The sequence below is a fragment of the Athalia rosae genome, chromosome 1 (assembly GCF_917208135.1).
Source record: "Athalia rosae chromosome 1, iyAthRosa1.1, whole genome shotgun sequence".
Classification (NCBI taxonomy): Eukaryota; Metazoa; Arthropoda; class Insecta; order Hymenoptera; family Athaliidae; genus Athalia; species Athalia rosae.
Window position 1 is genome coordinate 31,906,977 of NC_064026.1, and position 19,931 is coordinate 31,926,907.

At 38.2% G+C, this 19,931-nt stretch overlaps 2 protein-coding genes across 2 annotated transcripts in view; both read right to left on the bottom strand.

The window, feature by feature from the left end:
* LOC105691578 (cAMP-specific 3',5'-cyclic phosphodiesterase) overlaps positions 1 to 12,097 on the bottom strand; it is a 290,405-nt gene extending 278,308 nt beyond the window's left edge. The window contains exon 1 of the mRNA XM_025746557.2: positions 11,856 to 12,097. Coding sequence (XP_025602342.1) covers positions 11,856 to 12,082 — 227 coding nt within the window. The 5' untranslated portion in view covers positions 12,083 to 12,097. The remainder of the gene's footprint in view (positions 1 to 11,855) is intronic.
* Positions 1 to 19,931, bottom strand: part of LOC110117339 — a 91,262-nt gene that overhangs the window by 41,784 nt on the left and 29,547 nt on the right. The gene's annotated exons all lie outside the window — the stretch shown is intronic.

Genomic DNA, 19,931 nt, shown 5'->3' on the forward strand with positions numbered 1-19,931 from the left:
ATTCGTGTTTCTGAGGTCAAAATACGTAAGAAAAGTGCCCTACGATCGATTTTTAAAATACTTCATTTTTGGCCCAAAAATCGAAAAAATCCAAAGGGGTACCCCTTGGAGTTTTTTCGATTTTGAGGCCAAAAATCGATTTTTTTTTTAATTGGGTTTTATATGCTATTCTTACGTACTTTGATCTCAGAAATCTGAATCCGCAGGCTAAATTGATCTATCTATAAAATTAGTCGAGTTATCGCCAATTTTTCACTTTTCGGAGAAGAAAATTGAGATATCTCGATGAGAAAAATTCGTGGCTCAATTTACTGAACGGAATTATCAGACCAAAATTCTAACGGCGAATGAAATCAAATGTGGCGCGCGCGTGCAATGCTAATTTCAATTTAATTTTAAAAAATTGCCGAATCATGATCTACCGTACAATCGCTATCTATTTCACGTTGGCGAGACATATTTCACTCTACGCGACGGTATGTAGGCTACGTACGTGTGAATTTCTGATGATATGGAATTATGGAACCAGCTAATAGCACCCCTGGGGCATAAAGTTCTACTTCTACTTCCGGTTCCAGTTCCAGTTCCAGTTCCCGGGTTATTTCAATTTTTGTTCCGGTCCAACTTACGTCGATATCTCCGAGCATTGTTAACACGCACATTAAAATACATAAATTATCCGTGTTGTGTGAAGCAAAGAACGAAGTATAATAATAAGGTAGGAATGTGTGCGGCAATAATACGTTAGGTGTACCTCAACCTTTGAGCTACGAAACCCCTGAGAAAGTGGAAAAGTTTTCAGATCTCAAGTACCTACGCTACGAAAGGGAGGCGGGGTGAGTCAAAGTTTTGCACCGAGTATTTTCCAATTGTCAAATTTTTGTTTTCAAACGAGCACGCGATATTTTTTCAAACCAAAGTGTCAAGTGTACAAAATATCGCGAATAAAAGCGCAGCACAACGTACAAACGGCCTAAAAGAATAATGCAATGATCCTGAGACGATTGAAGAGCTGTTGAATTATTCGAATTGGGAGTTTGAAAGACGTTCTGACGAAGGTGCTCAAGTGGCCGCAGGATGAATATGCATCGAACGGTATAGCTGTAGGCGTTGTTACAAAAGTATGATTTTTCCAAAAGAATAACGGCGTGTTAAACGAAAGTTTCAAAGCGGCGTTTAATTTATGTTATGATATACGATGTGGCGGCAGGAGACGTAGAGAGTTTTTGATAAAAATTTGGCATTCAAAGCGTTGGGAGTCCTGGGAGTAGTAGGAGACATAAACAGCTGTGAGTCCTTTGAAATGTGAATATAAACGATAAAAATTTTTTCGAAGAAAAAAATGGAAGTAAAAAAGGGAGGAATAAATAAAGCAAAATAAATATAAAGGAAATTTTTTTCTCCCTCTTCCCTGCACTGCAAAGTGCGTTAGCATCCTTTTGCACAAAAATCAATATTATCTTTAGAAAGCTTGAGTGGAACGTGACAGAAGAGCTCCAAAGCTCCATAACCGAGAAGCCCGTGTATTCACAACAAAACACGCGTACGAGATCACGCAAAAGATATATTACAATCAAAAAGCGTTTATACGATCCTTTCGCTATCACACACACGGTCCGTCCTCTCTTCCGTGCCCCGAGGCACGTGACCGTTTCCTTTTTCACCCCGTATTTTTGTCATTTTTCAGTCAATTCACATCTCTTCTCCATTTTGCCATTGTTGTTTTCCTCTCCTTTTTTTCATTTATTATATCCGTCGAATTCTTTCGGATTACAAAAAAGACCGTAAATGGCGAAGGGTAGTAATATTTGATGGTCGAAATTCACCATGTCACGTTTCATATATACCTGAACGGAAAATACGGGGAACGCGAGTGCACTTTCTCTAGTGAAGCAGCAGCAGCAACAGCGGTATGTAAAAATTTTATTTTCCCATAATGCAGCAGCGTGGGCGAGGTGAGTAGTTGAGATCGAGCTGCCATACCATGACAGCAAGCTGATCTTCCTTTTAGTAAAATGAATAAAGTGGAAACGCCTAAGTTCCTGTGGCGCAGCAGAACGACGGAGCGCCTTGGTTTTCTTCATTTTCTTCCAACGTGGCGATATTTCGTACGTTTTCCGGGTTAAGTGTTGCGACCATTAACTTAATTACGGTTTATATATTTCATTGCGTAACGTATTTCTGAGTATGTGAAGTTACGGGATTTGAATGGTAATGTTACCCACGCGATTACGTAATTATACAAATTTAATATTAATACAAGTTAAATTAGTGCGAGATGAAGAGGAGGGATGAAGTTTTCTCGTATACTCTGCTTTTACAAATCCAAACCGCTCTACGTCTGTAATTGGTGATTAAATAAATCAAAGACCGACCTTAAGGTCGGCGTCGGGTTACGGAAACCTCTGAGATACTCTGTAGGTTAACATTCTTGCCGTGGTCCACGATCAGTATGGAATAAGGGTCGGCATAATACTCATCATTGCATCAAAAATGAAGTTAATTCACCCAACCGTTACGTCATGACCTGAATTCGTCAAAATTGCATACAATTTGATCGCTCATTTTTCATTCAATTTATTATATTACTAGACTGAGGTCTTTCAAAACCGGCTGCGTTTGCACAGGGAGAAAAAATGTAACAATTAAGAGAATGCTACGAATTAATGTTTTATCTTCGTTACAGTCGTCAGACCATATAGTATTATGAGCTTCCTTAAGACTGATCGATATCAGCTACTTACTGCATTGCAGACATTTAACCTGACCTAACGAAACTGAACGTATGATACTTCGATACTTTCGAATACGTTATTTTTTATTGTTCTTTTGTTTTTTAATCTATGAATAGGAATTCCAAAGAACTCAGCGAACGTTCAGACTTAGGAAAAACAAGATTATTCAACACAACGTCTCATCATCGAAGATCGTACCGAAAGGTAAGTACCGGTGGGAGTCATTTTCTGCATCCGGCGGAGTTGTTGAAATTTGAAATAAGATATTGTACAGAGGCGCGTCGATTGCACCTGCAAAATCATTCTACATCAAAGGTATGTGGATTCCGTCCACGTATACGGCTAGAATAAGTTTAATGGAGAATATTCGGGATCAAAGAGCGTCAAGACCGGGTGTAAGAACTTCAAAGGTTATTATCAAAATGACGGGGAGAAGGATGAGGAAATATAATGGAAATGAAAGCAGAGTGAATCGCCAAAGTGGTTTTGCATGTATACCCGTAATACGACGGTGCGGAATATCAACCAGTTAGTTCAGTCAGTCGTGACAATGAGCCATTGTATCTGGTTTAAATCGCAGCTCGATGCAACGCAAAATTGATGGCCTCTACCCAATTATTTAAATAGGTGATTAACACGTGCGACACGTCGATAAATTAGCAAGAAAATAAGAGAGAAAAAAAGAAAATAAGAAGATGGTAATAAGATTCATCGGTTAGGCACGATATACCTATCGATAACGACACCGATGTCGAGGGATATCGGTTTTGGGATGTACTACGTTCGACATCTTTATACCTGCGCGTAAAGCCTGATGACCGTGATGAGAATGACAATCGATGCAGATTTCGCACGAGTGAAAATTCCACCATCAATTTTAACGAGCATATATTAAGCGAGTTTGAAAAATCCTCACACGAATGAAAAGAAAAAAAACAATCAGTGGTACAAATTCAGATTTTTATTGGATGATTTCAAAATGACCGTGATACGAAGAGCTTCGATGTTCGCCAATGTCAGATTTTGCAAATTTTTCATGGAACAGATGGTAAAAGAGCGGCGAATCATACTCGGACACGTTTTACGTACTCTCCGGAATTTAGTGCATGGAATAACATTTTGTACAGTTTGATAATAACGGTAAAGAGGGGGAGAAAGGGATGAAGAGAAAGAAAAACAATGGGAAACATAATAATATCGAGAGGAAGGAAAAGAAAAATAAATAAAACAAAGGAGGGAAGGAGGGGCGAATATCAAGACGGGTGAATGGAGGCAATCTAACTTCGTCAATTGTCTCACTTGGCACTCCGAAGTGACTCGAAGGAGAATCTTCCGCTACCCATACCCATCCCACTTGCGACGATCACGAGACTCCTCTTTTCTTTTTTTTTTCATCTCCTTTTATTCACGTATCACGTGGATCGTACAATGTCCTTACTATTCGCCGTGTAACAGGAATATAAACCCCGTTTTTTCCCCCCAGTAAATGTCTTGTCTACATCTGAATCGATCTCATTCGAGTTTTTTGGGGTCAATACCTCCCCTGGTAGTACGGAAAGGTTAATACACGGTAAAGTGGTTCGTGCCTGACTGCCTGAGGAGAGGTAATTCATCTATACGTATATTTCCTAGCATCGCTGCAGCAGTAGCAGCAACAGCAGCAGCAGCAGCGGTGAACTAGTTTTGTAGAATCCCTTTTGTGTTGAATATAACAGCGTGGAAAATAATTGAGTGAGTTTTTTTTATCCAATTATTATTATTATTATTATTATCATTATTTTAATCTTTTATCTCGTGTTAAATTTCTGCTAATCCTGTTAATAATAGTCGGAAATTTACGTATTTTTTTTTTTTTTTTGTCTTTTCTTTCATCATTATTTTTTACCACGAACACGGTAGCGGTATAATAGTTCGCAAAGTTAGTTAGTCGACGTCATTCGACGGCATCATGTGCAAAGGTGAAAAGAAAAAGGTTATCTTGATTACCATAGTCTCGATATATCCGCATGAACTTTACAGTTGTCGTGGGGATTAGAGTGAAAGGTTGGAATACTTTTATGTACGATCTTCTGCTTTTTAGAATGCAAAACTACGCGTACGGTATAAAATCAAGATCGCATCTCGGCAGGTGATGGTAATGGAGGCTTTGATTCTGCATGGAATCCTTCATGCATATATGCATACATCGGACTCCCTGATCGCGGAAAAGTCGAAGAATATCTGAAAGCTGCGAATACACGACGACTAGGAGTGAGAATGTGTTCAATGGGTACGTTAGAAAGACATGACCAGAGGTGGAACTTTTCGTATAAAAGACGATAGGCCGGTTTGTCGAATCGGCTGTACCTATATTACGAGTATACGGCTATGGTTCACCACGAACGTACCTACATGAGGTAAAATTTACAGGAAAATCACGGAGGAGGGTACGCGTTTCGGTAAAAATCCGACGATGAGTGCAAAGTTCACCAGAGGGATATTCTCGAGTGTTGTTTCGAGAAACTAAAATGTTCCGTACTTCGAGAGATATAGCGTTGTTGATTTCATTCCAAAGGACAAATTTGCACCCCTCCGAGTTTATATAACTTCGAGCTGATTCACCACGAGGTTTTTTTTTTATTTTTTTTTTATTCTTCTTTCATCTTTCGTCGACCTCATTATTTTATCACCACCAGTAAAACTGTTGCCAAGTACCAGTCGTGTGGTCAGATGGCTACAGTCACGCAGCGCGATATCGAAGATCGATGACATTTGAAATAATGAGATAACAAAAAAGAGAGAGAAACAACAGTCGTTAACAGATCAATGTGTAATGACTTATCAAATATAGGTACGCTCCTCCCTATTCGAGCCATTACTGCAACAGAATATTTAATAAGCCTACATGGATTTTCCATTCACCAGGTCAGTATAACAATGGAGTAAAACCCGTTCGTGCCCTTCATCAAGTGATGGAACCCTTCGTCCGCCAAATTAATCGTAAAATTGCGGATCCCGTGCAGAATGTTCGGAAAATTTGAATGAATTTCTTTCGGAATTTTTACATTCCACAATTACGGAACATGCCAAAGATATTTCACGCATTTTCAATAATGCCCTAGAAACAGCCAAGTTCATAGTATTGCAACATTTTCACATTTTGTGGAGAACATAAATAAAACGAATGGGGCAGACCGGTGATCCAGAGTTCATGAATGTTGCTCTTGAGTTCATCGCGATGATCCCTGAACTTTTAGCATATCAAGGGCGAAAAGGCCGAAGCGCCCGTAAGGCTTGTTTGCAGCCACAAAGGCGTATCCCTGAAAACTTCAACGGAATTCAGACATAAAAATTGCCTCAATCAAAGTCAACGAAACTCCGCGAATTCGTTAATTTATTCTTTCATTTAAAAATGCGTTGATCAGTAGCGAGAAAAAACCTGCCTTGCGCGTATTTCTAGAAATTAAAACAATCCAAAAAAATTAAATATTTTCTCAATCTCCTAATTAAGCCGAGAATTCCGATAAATTTATTCAATACCTGGGAAAGGGATGAAAGGATTGAGTCATTAAACAAATCAAAATTATCGATTAGAACCGTAACTTTTCGCAACAAAAAAAAACCCAAACCCATATGCACATCGTAATAGATTAATAGCTCTAAACTTGCGGTCTCTAGACGGAGTAATTCTTAAAAAATACAACAGAGTCGACCAAGCTCCAACGTATGCTCTGACGACCTGACAAACTATAGGGATGTATTCATACACGTGCATACGGGTGTATAAGAACGTCGGTTTCACCCGAGGGAATCACCAAATCAGTAAAGTGATGCCTTACTACCTAATTTCCTAATGGCAGTTCGAGTAAGAGATTCTCTTTAACAAGTCACGTATAACATCTTGCGCATATAACTCGCAACGACGTCAACTTCGTTCGAAATTTGTCCCATTGAATATATTTATGTAGATATTTGCATACCGTTGATGGACAAAATAAAAAACCGAATAAATGCAAGTTTAAAAAAAACCCTGTCCTAATTTCGCAGAAAAAGCTCTTTGTGGACAGTCGTGACCGTAACTGCGTCATACACCTCGAATAGGATTTTCTCTTGTTTAAACACGATAAAAAAAATGAATCGATGAGAGGAAATAAAACTTACTTAAACTTTCCAGGGGACTGTTTTATGCATGAGAAAGAGGTGAGAATTATCGCCCCGTGTTTCTTCGGATTGATCGATGTGGCTGAAATTTTTTAGGAACGTGAACGTTCGCGGAGACATGAGAATTCAACCGTAAAGTTGCCACTGTCGATTCTACCGGTGACTTTTATGCGCCAATAAAGTTTGCAATTATAGTTGAGATTTTCCTGCAGAAGTGCAGAAAATGAATCGTTCCTTTCGAGTTAAAGTATGTTAGCATTTTCAAGCTCTGCAACTATCTCAATATGACACGATGCAAAATTCACCTATACCACATATACGAATAAAATTCTTAGGTTCAGAAATTTTTGTACACTCTTCCTTGACCCTCTACTTTGGTCCGATCACTCAACTCGCTCAATAATTATTCGGACATGGATGATTTTCGAACCGTTTGCGGTGGGAAGGGTGTTGACAAGAATTTGCTTTCAGGTTTCGAAACGTACCTCTATAAAACAACATGAGCATAAAATTGAAAAACTCTATTACCCGCACCTCCGAGAGTTTATCCTACTTTCGTTAATTCCCACTCACATTTTATGACGATTAACGGGGATGAGTTTACGAATATTATGTGTACAAAGATGCTTCCGAAACGTCGAGATCACGAGCTTTATCCAACTTCGGGAATTTCGACCGCAACAAGCCACAGGATTTTCAAGACCCGAATTCAGGTTGGTCATAATCTGATCCAACCCACGGTAAATCGCAAATGTACGGAATAACGTATAGAAGGTGGTCTCAAATGGATATTCATGTATCGCGCGAATAAGAGGATGGTCGAAAGAATTTGGCTGACTTCCAGTTATACCTGAACCCATAATACGCGAACGATAATTCACGTTTATCTATAAATATGGAAAAATGAATCTATTCAATTCCGCAAAACGAATTTTGTCCGCTTGTGATAAATGTCTTTAATTTATAATCCAATGGCATTACCGAATCGTTGAATTCTTCAACAGCGAAAGGGGTCGGAAAGAAAAATCGCGATACAAAATAGTAATAACTGAAAAAATCATAAATATGCCTCCATTGGTCACAATTCAAATGAACTTTCATATATTTTTTTTTTTGATTCCTTTCAATTGTTTGCCAAGTTATTAATACAGGTCGACACAAATTGGTGTTATTCAACGAAAGAAATATACCCGATAAATTATAATATACAGCGTAAATATTGCCATCAGTTACAGTTTGACTGTGAATTGCTGTCGACGAGAATCAGAGAACGGAAAAACTGATAATGAATCACACGACGATAACCCAATTAATTAACGTGAATTGGCGAATACCTCGCTCCACACCACACGACGTCAAATCACGTACCTGTTAATTTTTGTAATTCCATCGATGTATCATAAAGGGTCTAACCGGATAGGAACCGTGAAACCGGCGTGGCCCCACCGAATTTCGGGGCACCGGAGTTTTCCAGGAATTATTACGGAGGAATTAATTATGAAAATTAATAATAATATTCGTGAATGTTCACTTATTTCTGATTGTACGGAATAATTACAGATTTTTCGGTCGCCTCTTGGTATTTAAGAATTGCTAGAACCAGAGCAACGCGTTTTTTGAGCAGAATTATTCCTCGGGATCGATGTAGGAAGCTGTAGTTTTGCACCAATTTTTTTTCTTTTTTGTGGTTAAGAATTTCTGAAAAAATCGCTACCGCAGAATTCGTCGATCTGCATCAGTTTTTTCTCGAAAAAAACACAATAAGAATCGCTTTCATATTATGCAGTGTTATATTTTAAATCCACAAGTGATCATCCGTTTACGAAAAATATGAAAGTTATGAACAGAAAAAAATTTTAATCCAGCTTGCGGATGTACAAATTAAATTCCATAATCGGCAATATCAGAGTACCAAGAGGAAAATAAAAATCGAACTTTCTTTCCATGCGGTTTTTGCGTTACCATAGGAAATATAGATATATTATGTAAGGATATTGATTCACCCCAGAACAGCAGCTATTATATGAGAACCAATGAATTCTCGATAATACGCCCAACGCGATATATCACATAATTCCTTTAATAATCCCCAATGTTTCTATCCTCTCGAAAACTCGTGGGATTAAAAACTGCTAAATTCTGAGCTCAACGGCTTGAATCACAAATTCATAGATACGAAAATTTCTATACCTAAATTACACCGCGCAGTGCACTATTGCAGCTAGTAATCAAGAATTCCGCCTAAAGACCCAGTTCGAAGAAAAAAGTGAAGCACTCAAGTTGTAGTATCAAAAACGAGAGGGAAAAAGCTTGAATATCGTGGCATCGGATAGAAAAACTATAAATCCATGCGAGCAATACGCAATTTTTTTATATCCGATCTCATTCAATCGACTTGACCACGAGACGAAGTGCCTCGTTTGAAGAAACGAATCGATGACACGGCCTAAAGTTCTCTTAAAGAGAACGTTCGATGTGTTCCGGACGGCTAAGAATAAAGTTAAATAAAAGGAGGACATCGGCTATTACGTCCGAACTTTTTCAACAATAAAGTGCAAAGGAAAGCTTAGCGAACCGCGTTCGACGACGTCAAGTAATACCGGAGGTAGATAAATCCTATTAAAACTTGCGTTACGAAGCGATTTTGTAACTCGACGTGATAACAGTCAAGTGATATACGTGAGTTGGGTCTATAACTCAACGCAATTAAGTAAGCATAACGAACCACATCAACTGGAATCCTCTCAAGATCACTTCAACTATCGACTATATTATAATATCGATAAAAAAAAGGGCGAAAATAATTACCATTTCGTTGCACTTACCGATCAAGTAATCGCGATTATTTTATAATTATAGTAACCGAATGTGCAACCGTGCCTGGTTGAAAAAAACAATACATGGAAATAAAAGAAAACCACGTGTCTATTTACGCTGCAGATGAAAATGTTTGAAATGTGAGGTATGATCTGCGTGAAACTAGACATTGTTATGCGTGATGGGAGCATAAAAAGTGTGCGGATCAATCTATATGATTGATGGATGATATTTGAACTTGTCCAACTCCTGAATGCTTGTCCGAGTGTTCTGATCAAGGAAAACACGTCGCGAGATATCTATAGGCAATATTTATCGATGACCAGCAAAACCAGATGTTCACTATATAGTTAACGAATTATATTTTTTTTTACAGTCAATAAAAAATTTGTTTGTTCAATCAATCATTTGTAACAAGTACACAAAATGCATGACGCCTAGCCGTACTGGAAAGATAAGAAACGGTGAAAAACAATGGAAAAAAAAATATTTGGAAAAGTTGATGTACTTGGCGATTACTTTTGTACCCGAAGAGCTTTTTTCGGGATGATACTTTCTCCTTCAAGAGGAAACCCCTTCTCTTTTTTTTATATTTTCGTTCAAAAAACTACTTCCAAGCAGAATTCGTCCTTTTCAGATAAGTGGATGGTTTGTAATTTTTTTTAATTTTTTTAAATATATTTTTCGTCTCCTAGTTTTCACTTTGCAGATAACGAAAACAGAGATGAAGCTATTTACTCGAGATATTTTCATCACCGTCGCAACAGGAGCGGTTGAAACTCCCCCGATATTTTGAATAGGTCTGGAGTTGAACGGAGAGCAAAAAAAGAAAATTAAAATAAAAAAGAGAGACGAATGTGTAATATGCTTGATAACCAGAATTTTATGGGTGTTTTTGATCGCGCAGTATCCGAAGGATTAGTTTGGCATAAATTTGAAAATTCTACGAACTATTTTTCACGTTGAAGTAAAACCATATACCAGATGAAGGTATAAGATGCACGGTATTAAATTTATTACAGCTGTTTAGTTATAGAGGCAATATGGAAGTTTCCCACGGTAGAAACTTGGACTACTAATACGTACGTATACAACATACAACGTAAATATACCAAGAATCACAGGGGATTGTTATAAATGTGTGATGGGGTCAGGTTATACTTATAACAGGTTAGCGTATTGTTTTACAAAAGCAGTTCATTCGAATTACCAAAAGGCTCGCCTTTTCATTAAATTTCTTCCTTCAATGACGATCAAATTTTGCACAGCAATAACTGTTTAGGGTATACGCACGTAAAGTAGTATAACAACAGCTCTCAAAACTCGCGTAATTCGATCTTGAAAATCTTATTAAAACTACGCTGAGGGTATGTCGCAGATTCCCTCGAGCATCAGGAGAGCCTCTGCAGAATCTTGCAGAAGTTCAGCCAGAATTTAGAACTGTGTTTCAAATCTCCTTAATTGTATATCACGAGAGTTTTTTTTTTTTTATTCTTCTTCTCCTTCTTTCTACAAACATGAATAATTAAACGAGCGGAGATAATTGCGTGTTTCTCCCGATGAAATTATCTGTGCTCGGTTCTCCGAAACATGAAATTTCAAACATCGATTCATCTGATCGTGGCCTAATTTTTTTCTTCGCAGCAAATTTTGACGGAGCTTTTCCGAAAATGAAGAAAATCAAATCAGCGGTCCTTTCCCTTCTATCCCTACCATTCGCAGATGGACAGTTTTTTTTGCAGGTCTCGTGGGAATGGAACGATTATTTTTTTTTCCCCAATAAAGTTATGCGCAAAACTCAAGTTTCAAGCTGGCGTAATTTAGGTACGTAGTTTTGTCCGCGACAAACCTGCTGTAACAATTATTTCACTTCTTCCACACCGTGAGATTCGCGCGAAAGTGGTCGCGATCCGCGACGCTCGTCGTTCTTGCATTATTTCCGCTAACTCGATATAAAGTTATCATCAAGTTCGCTTCTGATTGCGAGTAATCGGTTGGGGCAACGAAATCAAAGTTCTGGCGACTAATTAGAAACGAAACTAGCGACAAATTCTCAAGTGCAATTCGTTCGATTCCGCCAACGTTTTGCTTCTAGCTTTTTGGAGGTCTTCCCTTCGGACATCCGGCGATCCGGAAGCTAAAAATCACGTATAGTTCACTTACCTTCTACAGTGACTCGGAGCGACCGGCCAACTTCTTCTTGTCCTTAGAATAATCGCGGGTCGCGCGTTTCCGACAACGGGTGCTGAAGTTCTCCCTTGATTCCGTTTGCTACCCCAAAGATGTCCCTGCGCTCCCGGTCCTGTTCCCTGGATACCAGGATGCGGTCCACTTTCACTGCAAGCTCTACGCGAGAAAAGTTCGCGCTTCCTTTCGTCGCACTTCATCATGATGTCGCAGTCGTTACCTTTTATTGTTTCGTTATTTTTTACAATTCTTGGTCAATTCGGATGAATTATTTGTTTTAAAATTGACAGATTAACGTGGATCGTTCCAAGGCCTCAAGAGTAGTCATTATTATTATTTTACAAGCTTTAGTTTTACGATTAATTCAACGCACATATGGCGCAGAACTAACGGTGCATGGTGAAAATAGAGATAGAAAGAGAGCGAAAGGTAAAAAAAGAGGAAACGTTCGATGATAAATGAGGCCGATTAATCACCGACTTTTACCACCGATACGATGTATAGTGTATAAATATTTTCACTATTAAGATATATTAGGCATTGCGTAACTCATGGATGAAATATTAACGTCCGTATTACTATTTTAATAATCCAGATGTAGAAAAATATACAAAGATATGTTGTTATCTTTGAATATTAGGATGATAGATTTATTATGTATAAATATTCAGAATTAGGTCCCGCGAATTACGTTTTGTTAGCTTTAGTAAATTCAAGCTGTACTTTTGTTGAGTTTACTCTTTTATTTTCTTCTCTCCAATGGTGAACAGTCTTACGATTTTTCCTCACCGAGCAATTGCAATCAGAATCACAGATGCGAATCAAAAACGATCGATCCAAATTGGAAAATACGACGTCAATGGTAGAGGATACGGTGGAAAAGTTTTAACTGCGTTCAGTCCGAAAATTCCTTGTTAATTTTATCGTAAGGTTTTGAAAAAGCACTGACGATATCGAACTCTCCATCGACGAATTCTACCGTTCCATGTTCGGCTGGCGTGTACATAGAGTGCGAGTGTAATTCGTTATGAATTATACACTCGGAAAAAGCAAATTGATGCGTCTTATCGGACATCAAATAAACCTCAGAGAACGCCTTGGCAACACTATCATGAGTACACTTCGCGTTCGTACCACTTCGCGTCTCGCGCGCTTTTTACAAATACAAAAGCTCGTTTCGAATCGTTTGAGCAACATACAGCAGAAGCGGCAGCAGCGGCAAAGTTTATGACGCTGAAAACGAATCGTACGGGAGCTTTTAGTCACAAGTATATGTATGTATCGGAAGTGCTCGTCTAACCCAACCTACGTATCTATAGTCTACTTAGGGGCATAGCGTCAAACTGTGCTTGCGAGGCGAAGGGGGACGGGGGACGGGGGACGGGGGAGGGGGGAGGTTCGATCCTCGGGTAATGGAATCTGCGAGGGCATTGAATCGACGCAGAATAACCTCACCTCTCGACCTTCCCTCGGGAATGACGAGAAGGAGTGACAAATATTTCTCACAATAGCATTGCACAATACGTACCTCATTAGCGTGCATCGCCTAGCTAACGTTCGTGATATAGGAGTCACACGATACGTCTACATTCGTCTAGCTGTCAGGTATATTACACATATAATTTCGCTAAAAGTGATACCTAACGCGACGGATATTTTAGTCACGATGTAGCGAACATCGGTAAATTGTAGAAATCAATTTTACGTGAGATCAACGTCAGCGCGAAGTTGAACCGATAGTGCGAATATAACGAGGAGAATCATTCTAGTATATAAAGTGCGTCAGAGGTAATTGGTGTTGAATAATTGTATGCGACTCGTCACTTTTATTTCGTTCAATTTTCTCTCGAGTTTGGGATCGCGCAGTTTGTGAAAAAATTATTAAGATGTACTCAGGGAAAAATGAATTATAATCGAGGACTTTCGAAAACACGAATGAATAATGTAATATCGGGACAACGTTGCGTTCATTTTTTCTCTTTTAATGTTTTTTCAACCGACGTATCTCGTTTCACGGTATTTAGAATGAGGTATACATGCGCTGTTTGAATTTTTATGCACTTCGCGGTACCCCGGGGGATCGATACGCGAAAGATTATATCACGAAATCCGGGCCAACAGCTGAATAAAGATGTTTTTATTTTTTATTCTCGTTTTTTATTTCAATAGCGTGTGAATGAAGCATAAAATGTTGGACAATCTGGTAGAATTTATGTCGCAAGATGAACACGTTGCGATGGGAGTTTCGAAACTGTACCCACATAAAGTTATTCGAAGAAATGTTTGTTACCAAAATATTGATTGCACGGAAAATTCTGACTGGCAATGAGACACACGGGGCATACAGTGTGTAAAAAGTCGAACTCGTTATTCGCTTGTAAAGTCACTCGAAGATAGCTCAAAGCGTCCAATCAGGAGATACGGCACTCGATTTTGTCTCGAGGAGACAAAATAAGGCGAGCGTTTTCCATGATTCGTTGAACAGCGATTTGTAACAACTGTATGTGTACTCGTATGAGGACAATTTTCGCACGAAGTCGACGCGAAAGAAAAGAGAAAAAAAAAGTAATGAAAATAGCGATTCAAACATCTCCGCGTACGTTTCTCTCAATGATTTGCATTCATTCGTTTCGTAAAGACGAGAGTAAGCTAGGATCCGACGAGACGATAAAACGATCGATGAATCTTATTATATTGGCGAATCCTAATGGACTATCAGAAGCCCTGAAAAACGTTATACGTACATATAGCGTGATATCCGATTACGAAGGTTGCTAAAAATAATGCGAAAATTCTCAACTCGGAATCGTTTCCTAAATACCAACGATCAATCGAGCAAAGCGACCTTTCTCGCCTCTCCTTCATCTCTCACTCAGGCCTATTTCTCGGATCATTTTCTCGTCGCTTGTGACATGACAACTTGAAACAAACGATTGATGTTTCCTTCCCAACCATATCATTTCATCACCTCGTAATGACAATCGAGGTTGGATGGATGGGTATGAATATAATATTTGTACCTATGTGTAACTCACTCGATAATGACTCCTCAACTCGGTAATTGACGTAGTGGATGAATTAAGCTAATTTTGAACGGAGAATCAGTCACATGTGAAACGATGATCTCGTTATCTCAGCCGACAGACTCCGCTGCTTTCGTAGAAATTTCCAGAGATCAAGTTCCTCAGCTCAGAAGCTGCGATATACATACATAAACCGCTTCCAGCTACTTATCACAGCGAGAAAAATTATGGGGATGTTTGTTCAAATAATTCACCATGGTATTCTAAAAAAAAAAAAAGAAAAATGAAAATACATACTTTTATTTATCACATGGTCCCACCCAACAATTTGGTTGCCTACGGTCAGAAAATGAATATCGCGGAAACTGAAGCTTGAAAAAACTTATTTCGAGGTTGCTTGATAATTTTGAAATTTTTTTTTAATTTATCAAAGTTCTCACCCCTAATTTTATTCTATTTTTAAATGTCTGGTTCATGGTTGAAATTTTTAACAAATATATCAACCTCAAATGGTCCCTCAACAATTTTGAGAAGACGAAATTTTGAATTTCATTGTTCTCAATTCCGAGTTAACAAACCTGAGAATTTTTTCATCATTGTACAATCAAGCAGGTTGAGCACGCCATTTGTTTCCCTCCCAATCCAATAACTAAGCGTATTCCTCCAAATGAGGTACAAACAAGCCGGTAGAAAAAGACCGTCTTCCAAGTCACAAGAGCGCAGCTTTTTTCGATTACATAAATTACATCGCGTAATACATACATACACGTCAACTGCACGTTACGGTAAATTACAATAGGGTAAATTTATTTTTTTTTCATCGGAGATTCTCAAACAATTTTTTTAAACCAAAAATTGAAGGTCCTTCGCTTTAGCAGACGTTTTTTTTTAGCAACTGTTCCGATATTCTTTCATGTTGATTGTATATAGTTATCAGGTACAAATGCAGCTTACATTTAAATGGATAAGGTGGAGCAGTTCGTGAAAATGGCTGCTACCATAGACGTTCAATATATCTACGCTGCTACGTTGAATGGGATGTTTTCGGAATAATATAAAGGGTATGGGTAATACATGAGATTGATCTCAGCGGTCTCGAGGAGATCGTTTCCTTTGAATCGCCTAGGTTTCAATTAGATTCAAGATTCAACGTCACTAAAGAGCGACGTCTGTGAAGCAAAGGAGACCCTTCAATTATAATTGGTCAGAATATCTAAGCTCGGTTTCCACAGATCTAATTCTGATTGGTTGTGTGGCTTCCTCGGTCCGATAATGTAGAAATTCCATCATTTTCTATACGAGAATCGACCGAAACTATAATCTATAAAAACCTACAAAATCATTCGTTTCCAGAACTAATCTGATACGGTATGATTTTCTTAAGGATTCGTATTACACGGTATTCCTTTGAAATAAATACTCTGATTTAGAAAAATCCAATCGTTTGACATAACGAGAAAAGTTTTCTAACATTTTTTATGCCTACTCGAAACCTGTGACTCGATTTCAAAACCCGACGGGTTTTTCGCTCCTCGTCGAACCCGGCTCCGCCACCCTTATCCTTTTTCACTTCGTTATTATTATTGTTCCCTTACCTAAAAAATGCCTGCGGCCCATAATTATATTATTCCCTAGAATGGAAGGAATATCACCTTTAAGGGAGAAATGATTTAATTTGAAAAGGATAATGGCCATAAGTATCGCGAACGAAGAGTCAGCCTGGATAGGTCGTTGAATGTACGCGGAGGGCTACGAATGTCGGGTCTCCAGTTGTCAGTAACTCTCTGGGGGAAAGTATGGCGAGAAGCGAGACGAACGTGAAATTCCCGTCGCTTTTATATCCTCTATATCGAGGCGACGAGATGTGTGCAGGAAAGAAAAAAAAGAAAAATTACCGTGACTGGATATGAAGATGAATATAAGGAAGTTCGCGAGTACCTAAGTTATAGATCATAAAAGTAACTAAACTTGTTTTCTGTTTCAGTCTGAATAAAAATGACGAAAATCAATCATCCCGATTATTAATATTATCTGCGTGAACGTCCGAGTCGCCGTTCATAAATGATTCCAACAAAGCTGGTATCCAATGTTGGCGAAAGGATTGCACATTTGATTCTTACCCCCTTTTCCTCTGAGGATAAAATATTCAAAGCATGCTACGCTAGGTTGCGTTTTTCTAATACGCATCATGAATGATGCGTTGAAAAATTGAAGATTCACCTCTTGGAAGGAAAGGGGGAGGTTCAAAGGTTTAGAGTAGAAGAAGGTTGGCGGACGAATGAAATTGAGGATGAGGACGGATTGAATAAGAGCAACGTGGGTTAAAAGAGGGAGTGTTAACGCGTGACCCAAAACTAGAGGAAGCCCCGATCGCTCGACTCTCGTACATTATTTATACGTTTTCTTTTTTTTCCATCACGGACAGTTGCAATCTCTCCACACCGATAGGGGAACGGATATAGCGTAGGAAAACGCCGTGGAGATTTTGATGTCATATACGTTCCGCGGCTAGAGTAATAATAAGTTGATTTATTTCACGATGTCATGACAGGATATTATCAAAACCATCAGGCTTTGTTATTCGAAATACAATTCCTTACTTTCTTACTCAGCTATTGCAATGATATTATACTTTTATTATAGTTTTATAAAGCATATTTCGCAACGCTGTAGATTCACGCTAATGAATTTTTTTTTTTTGCTACTATGTTGGAAAATATAATTTGTTTCACAAAATTAGTCTCGCATATCTCTGTCGTATAATATAAATCTCATCCGCATTAATGATGCGTCTTATTGTTGAACTTAGCGGCGCTATCGCGTTTCGAATAGACGTCAATACGCTGTCATCGAGCGATATAAAATTCCACGGCTATGGCACTATTGTTACGTAGATATACCTATGTAGTGGAAAAGTGTATACAGATATACTAGAGATGTAGTATTCCAAGGTACCCCTTTCGACAAACGTTGGTAAAACAATTTGCATGCAAATTCTAGTCTTGTTCAGATGCTAATATACGTCAACTTATAGGACCACCCAAACGCCCAACCCTCTCACCCCGCAACTCGACAAAACACATACCAATAAAATTATAGCGGTCCATACCTAGTCCTAATGAAACGCCTCATTCGAAGTGTTGTCAATCACGAAAATAACCGAATGAAACAAAACGAGACAAAGAATAAAATTACGATAAATACCATCGACGTCAATCCGGAGGATGAAAGAGAGAATCCAGAAAGTGAATCCGAATCCGTGATTACTAAATAAACAATTTAATCCGTAAGTAAGAAGTTGACGTTGTCGAGGCAACTGTATGTAAGGACGGAAATTTGCAAATAGATGTTTGAATTTGAATGTAGAATATATATAATACCAAGTCGCCGATGTTCGAAGAGGGAAAACGGAAACTCCGCGTTCAAAAGTAACTGTTCTGAGTTTTCGAAAATTCATGGGTCGAAAACGGTCGGAGAAAACCGCAACCGGGGGATCGGCCATCGATATTCCATACCAAATATTAATAAAATTATTGATTACTACGTGGAAAAAATATTTCGAGTCGATTCTGAAACGAAGCTAATATCAACGTGACGTAACGATGATAATTATTATTCATTCCGAATTCAGATGTACAAAATAATATATAGAACTTTGCAACTCGTAAATAAATTAGATAGTCAAATATACTGTGTAGTTAAATAATATATCTTCATACGATAATTAGTGCTGCAGGGGCGAGGAACTTTGGCGAATCAATTTGATGTCACGTGGAAGACTACAACTTGGAAACTTATACTTTGATTTATCGGCAAAGTATAATAATGAACCGACGCAACGCACAGGCATACGCAACCTATTAATTGAATGCTTCGGGATGAATGATATAAAGCAAATATTATGAAAATTCACAGTTTTAAAAAACGAGAGGTGAAATTTTTAACTGCATGAAAGGTTGGGAAAAATATATATATAGGGGCGGGCGGGGCAAAATGAGTGGCTTAAGGAAAGCCCGAGCTTTGTGAAACTTAAATATGATGAAAATTCTTTCATCTATTTGTATTTGAAGTAAATGAGAAAGATTATTTATGAAAAAAAATGATATCAGTTATAAAAAAAAAAAAAAAAGAATTTTCAGAATCCAGAGTGAAGTTTGAAGTCCTTTTCGATCATTCTGAAACAAATATTGACAAAATTTTTGGCCCCATTTTGCCCCGCTACCCCGTTTCGCCCACCTCCCCATACATATTATTCTCCGCCCTAACGCCGTGAATTTATACTGAAGAATTACCATAATTAAAATGAATATAAACGTTGTTGTTGCCGCTATTATGATCATAAATATTCTCCTCATCAGAAGCTCATATTCAATTCGAATCGAAGTTCTCAGAAAATAGTTTACGACCTAATCAACCGGATTCCGATGTAAAATAACACTAAATTGAAATGAATATGTACTTGGAGGGGAAAAAAAAAAAAAAAACTGAGGACAGACAGGGAAATCCCGATAATTCTTCGCCTAACTTGGACCGACGTATACGATAAATTTTTCATTCTTTGACATTTTATCGGAGAATGATCGAAGGATTTAAGAGGGTTTACCATGGGGGATTCGCATTACAACCCGAATGAAGCGTGTTCAGTGACCGGGTGGTTTTTAATGAGATTATACAAAACATCGGTGCGAACAATATAAAAGGGCGAAATTTATTGTTCTCTGAATTGAATTGGAAATTTTTTTTTCAAGCTTCAATTTATCCTCTCACTTGTGCTACTATGGGGAAATCAAAATTCGATGCAAGAAAATCCGACTAATTAAATATGACGTATACTTATATTGAGGATATAATCTTGATGAGTGTTTTTTTTTTTTTTCTTGTCTTGAATCGATTCTATGTTTTCCCCTGAATGCGCGTTTCCGATACGCAATGAAAACCGAAATTCGTAGTGTCAACTGATCAATGATCGGCTTTGACCCCCAAACCCTGTGCAGATATTATCAAGATTTCGTGATCTATTCGCTTCATT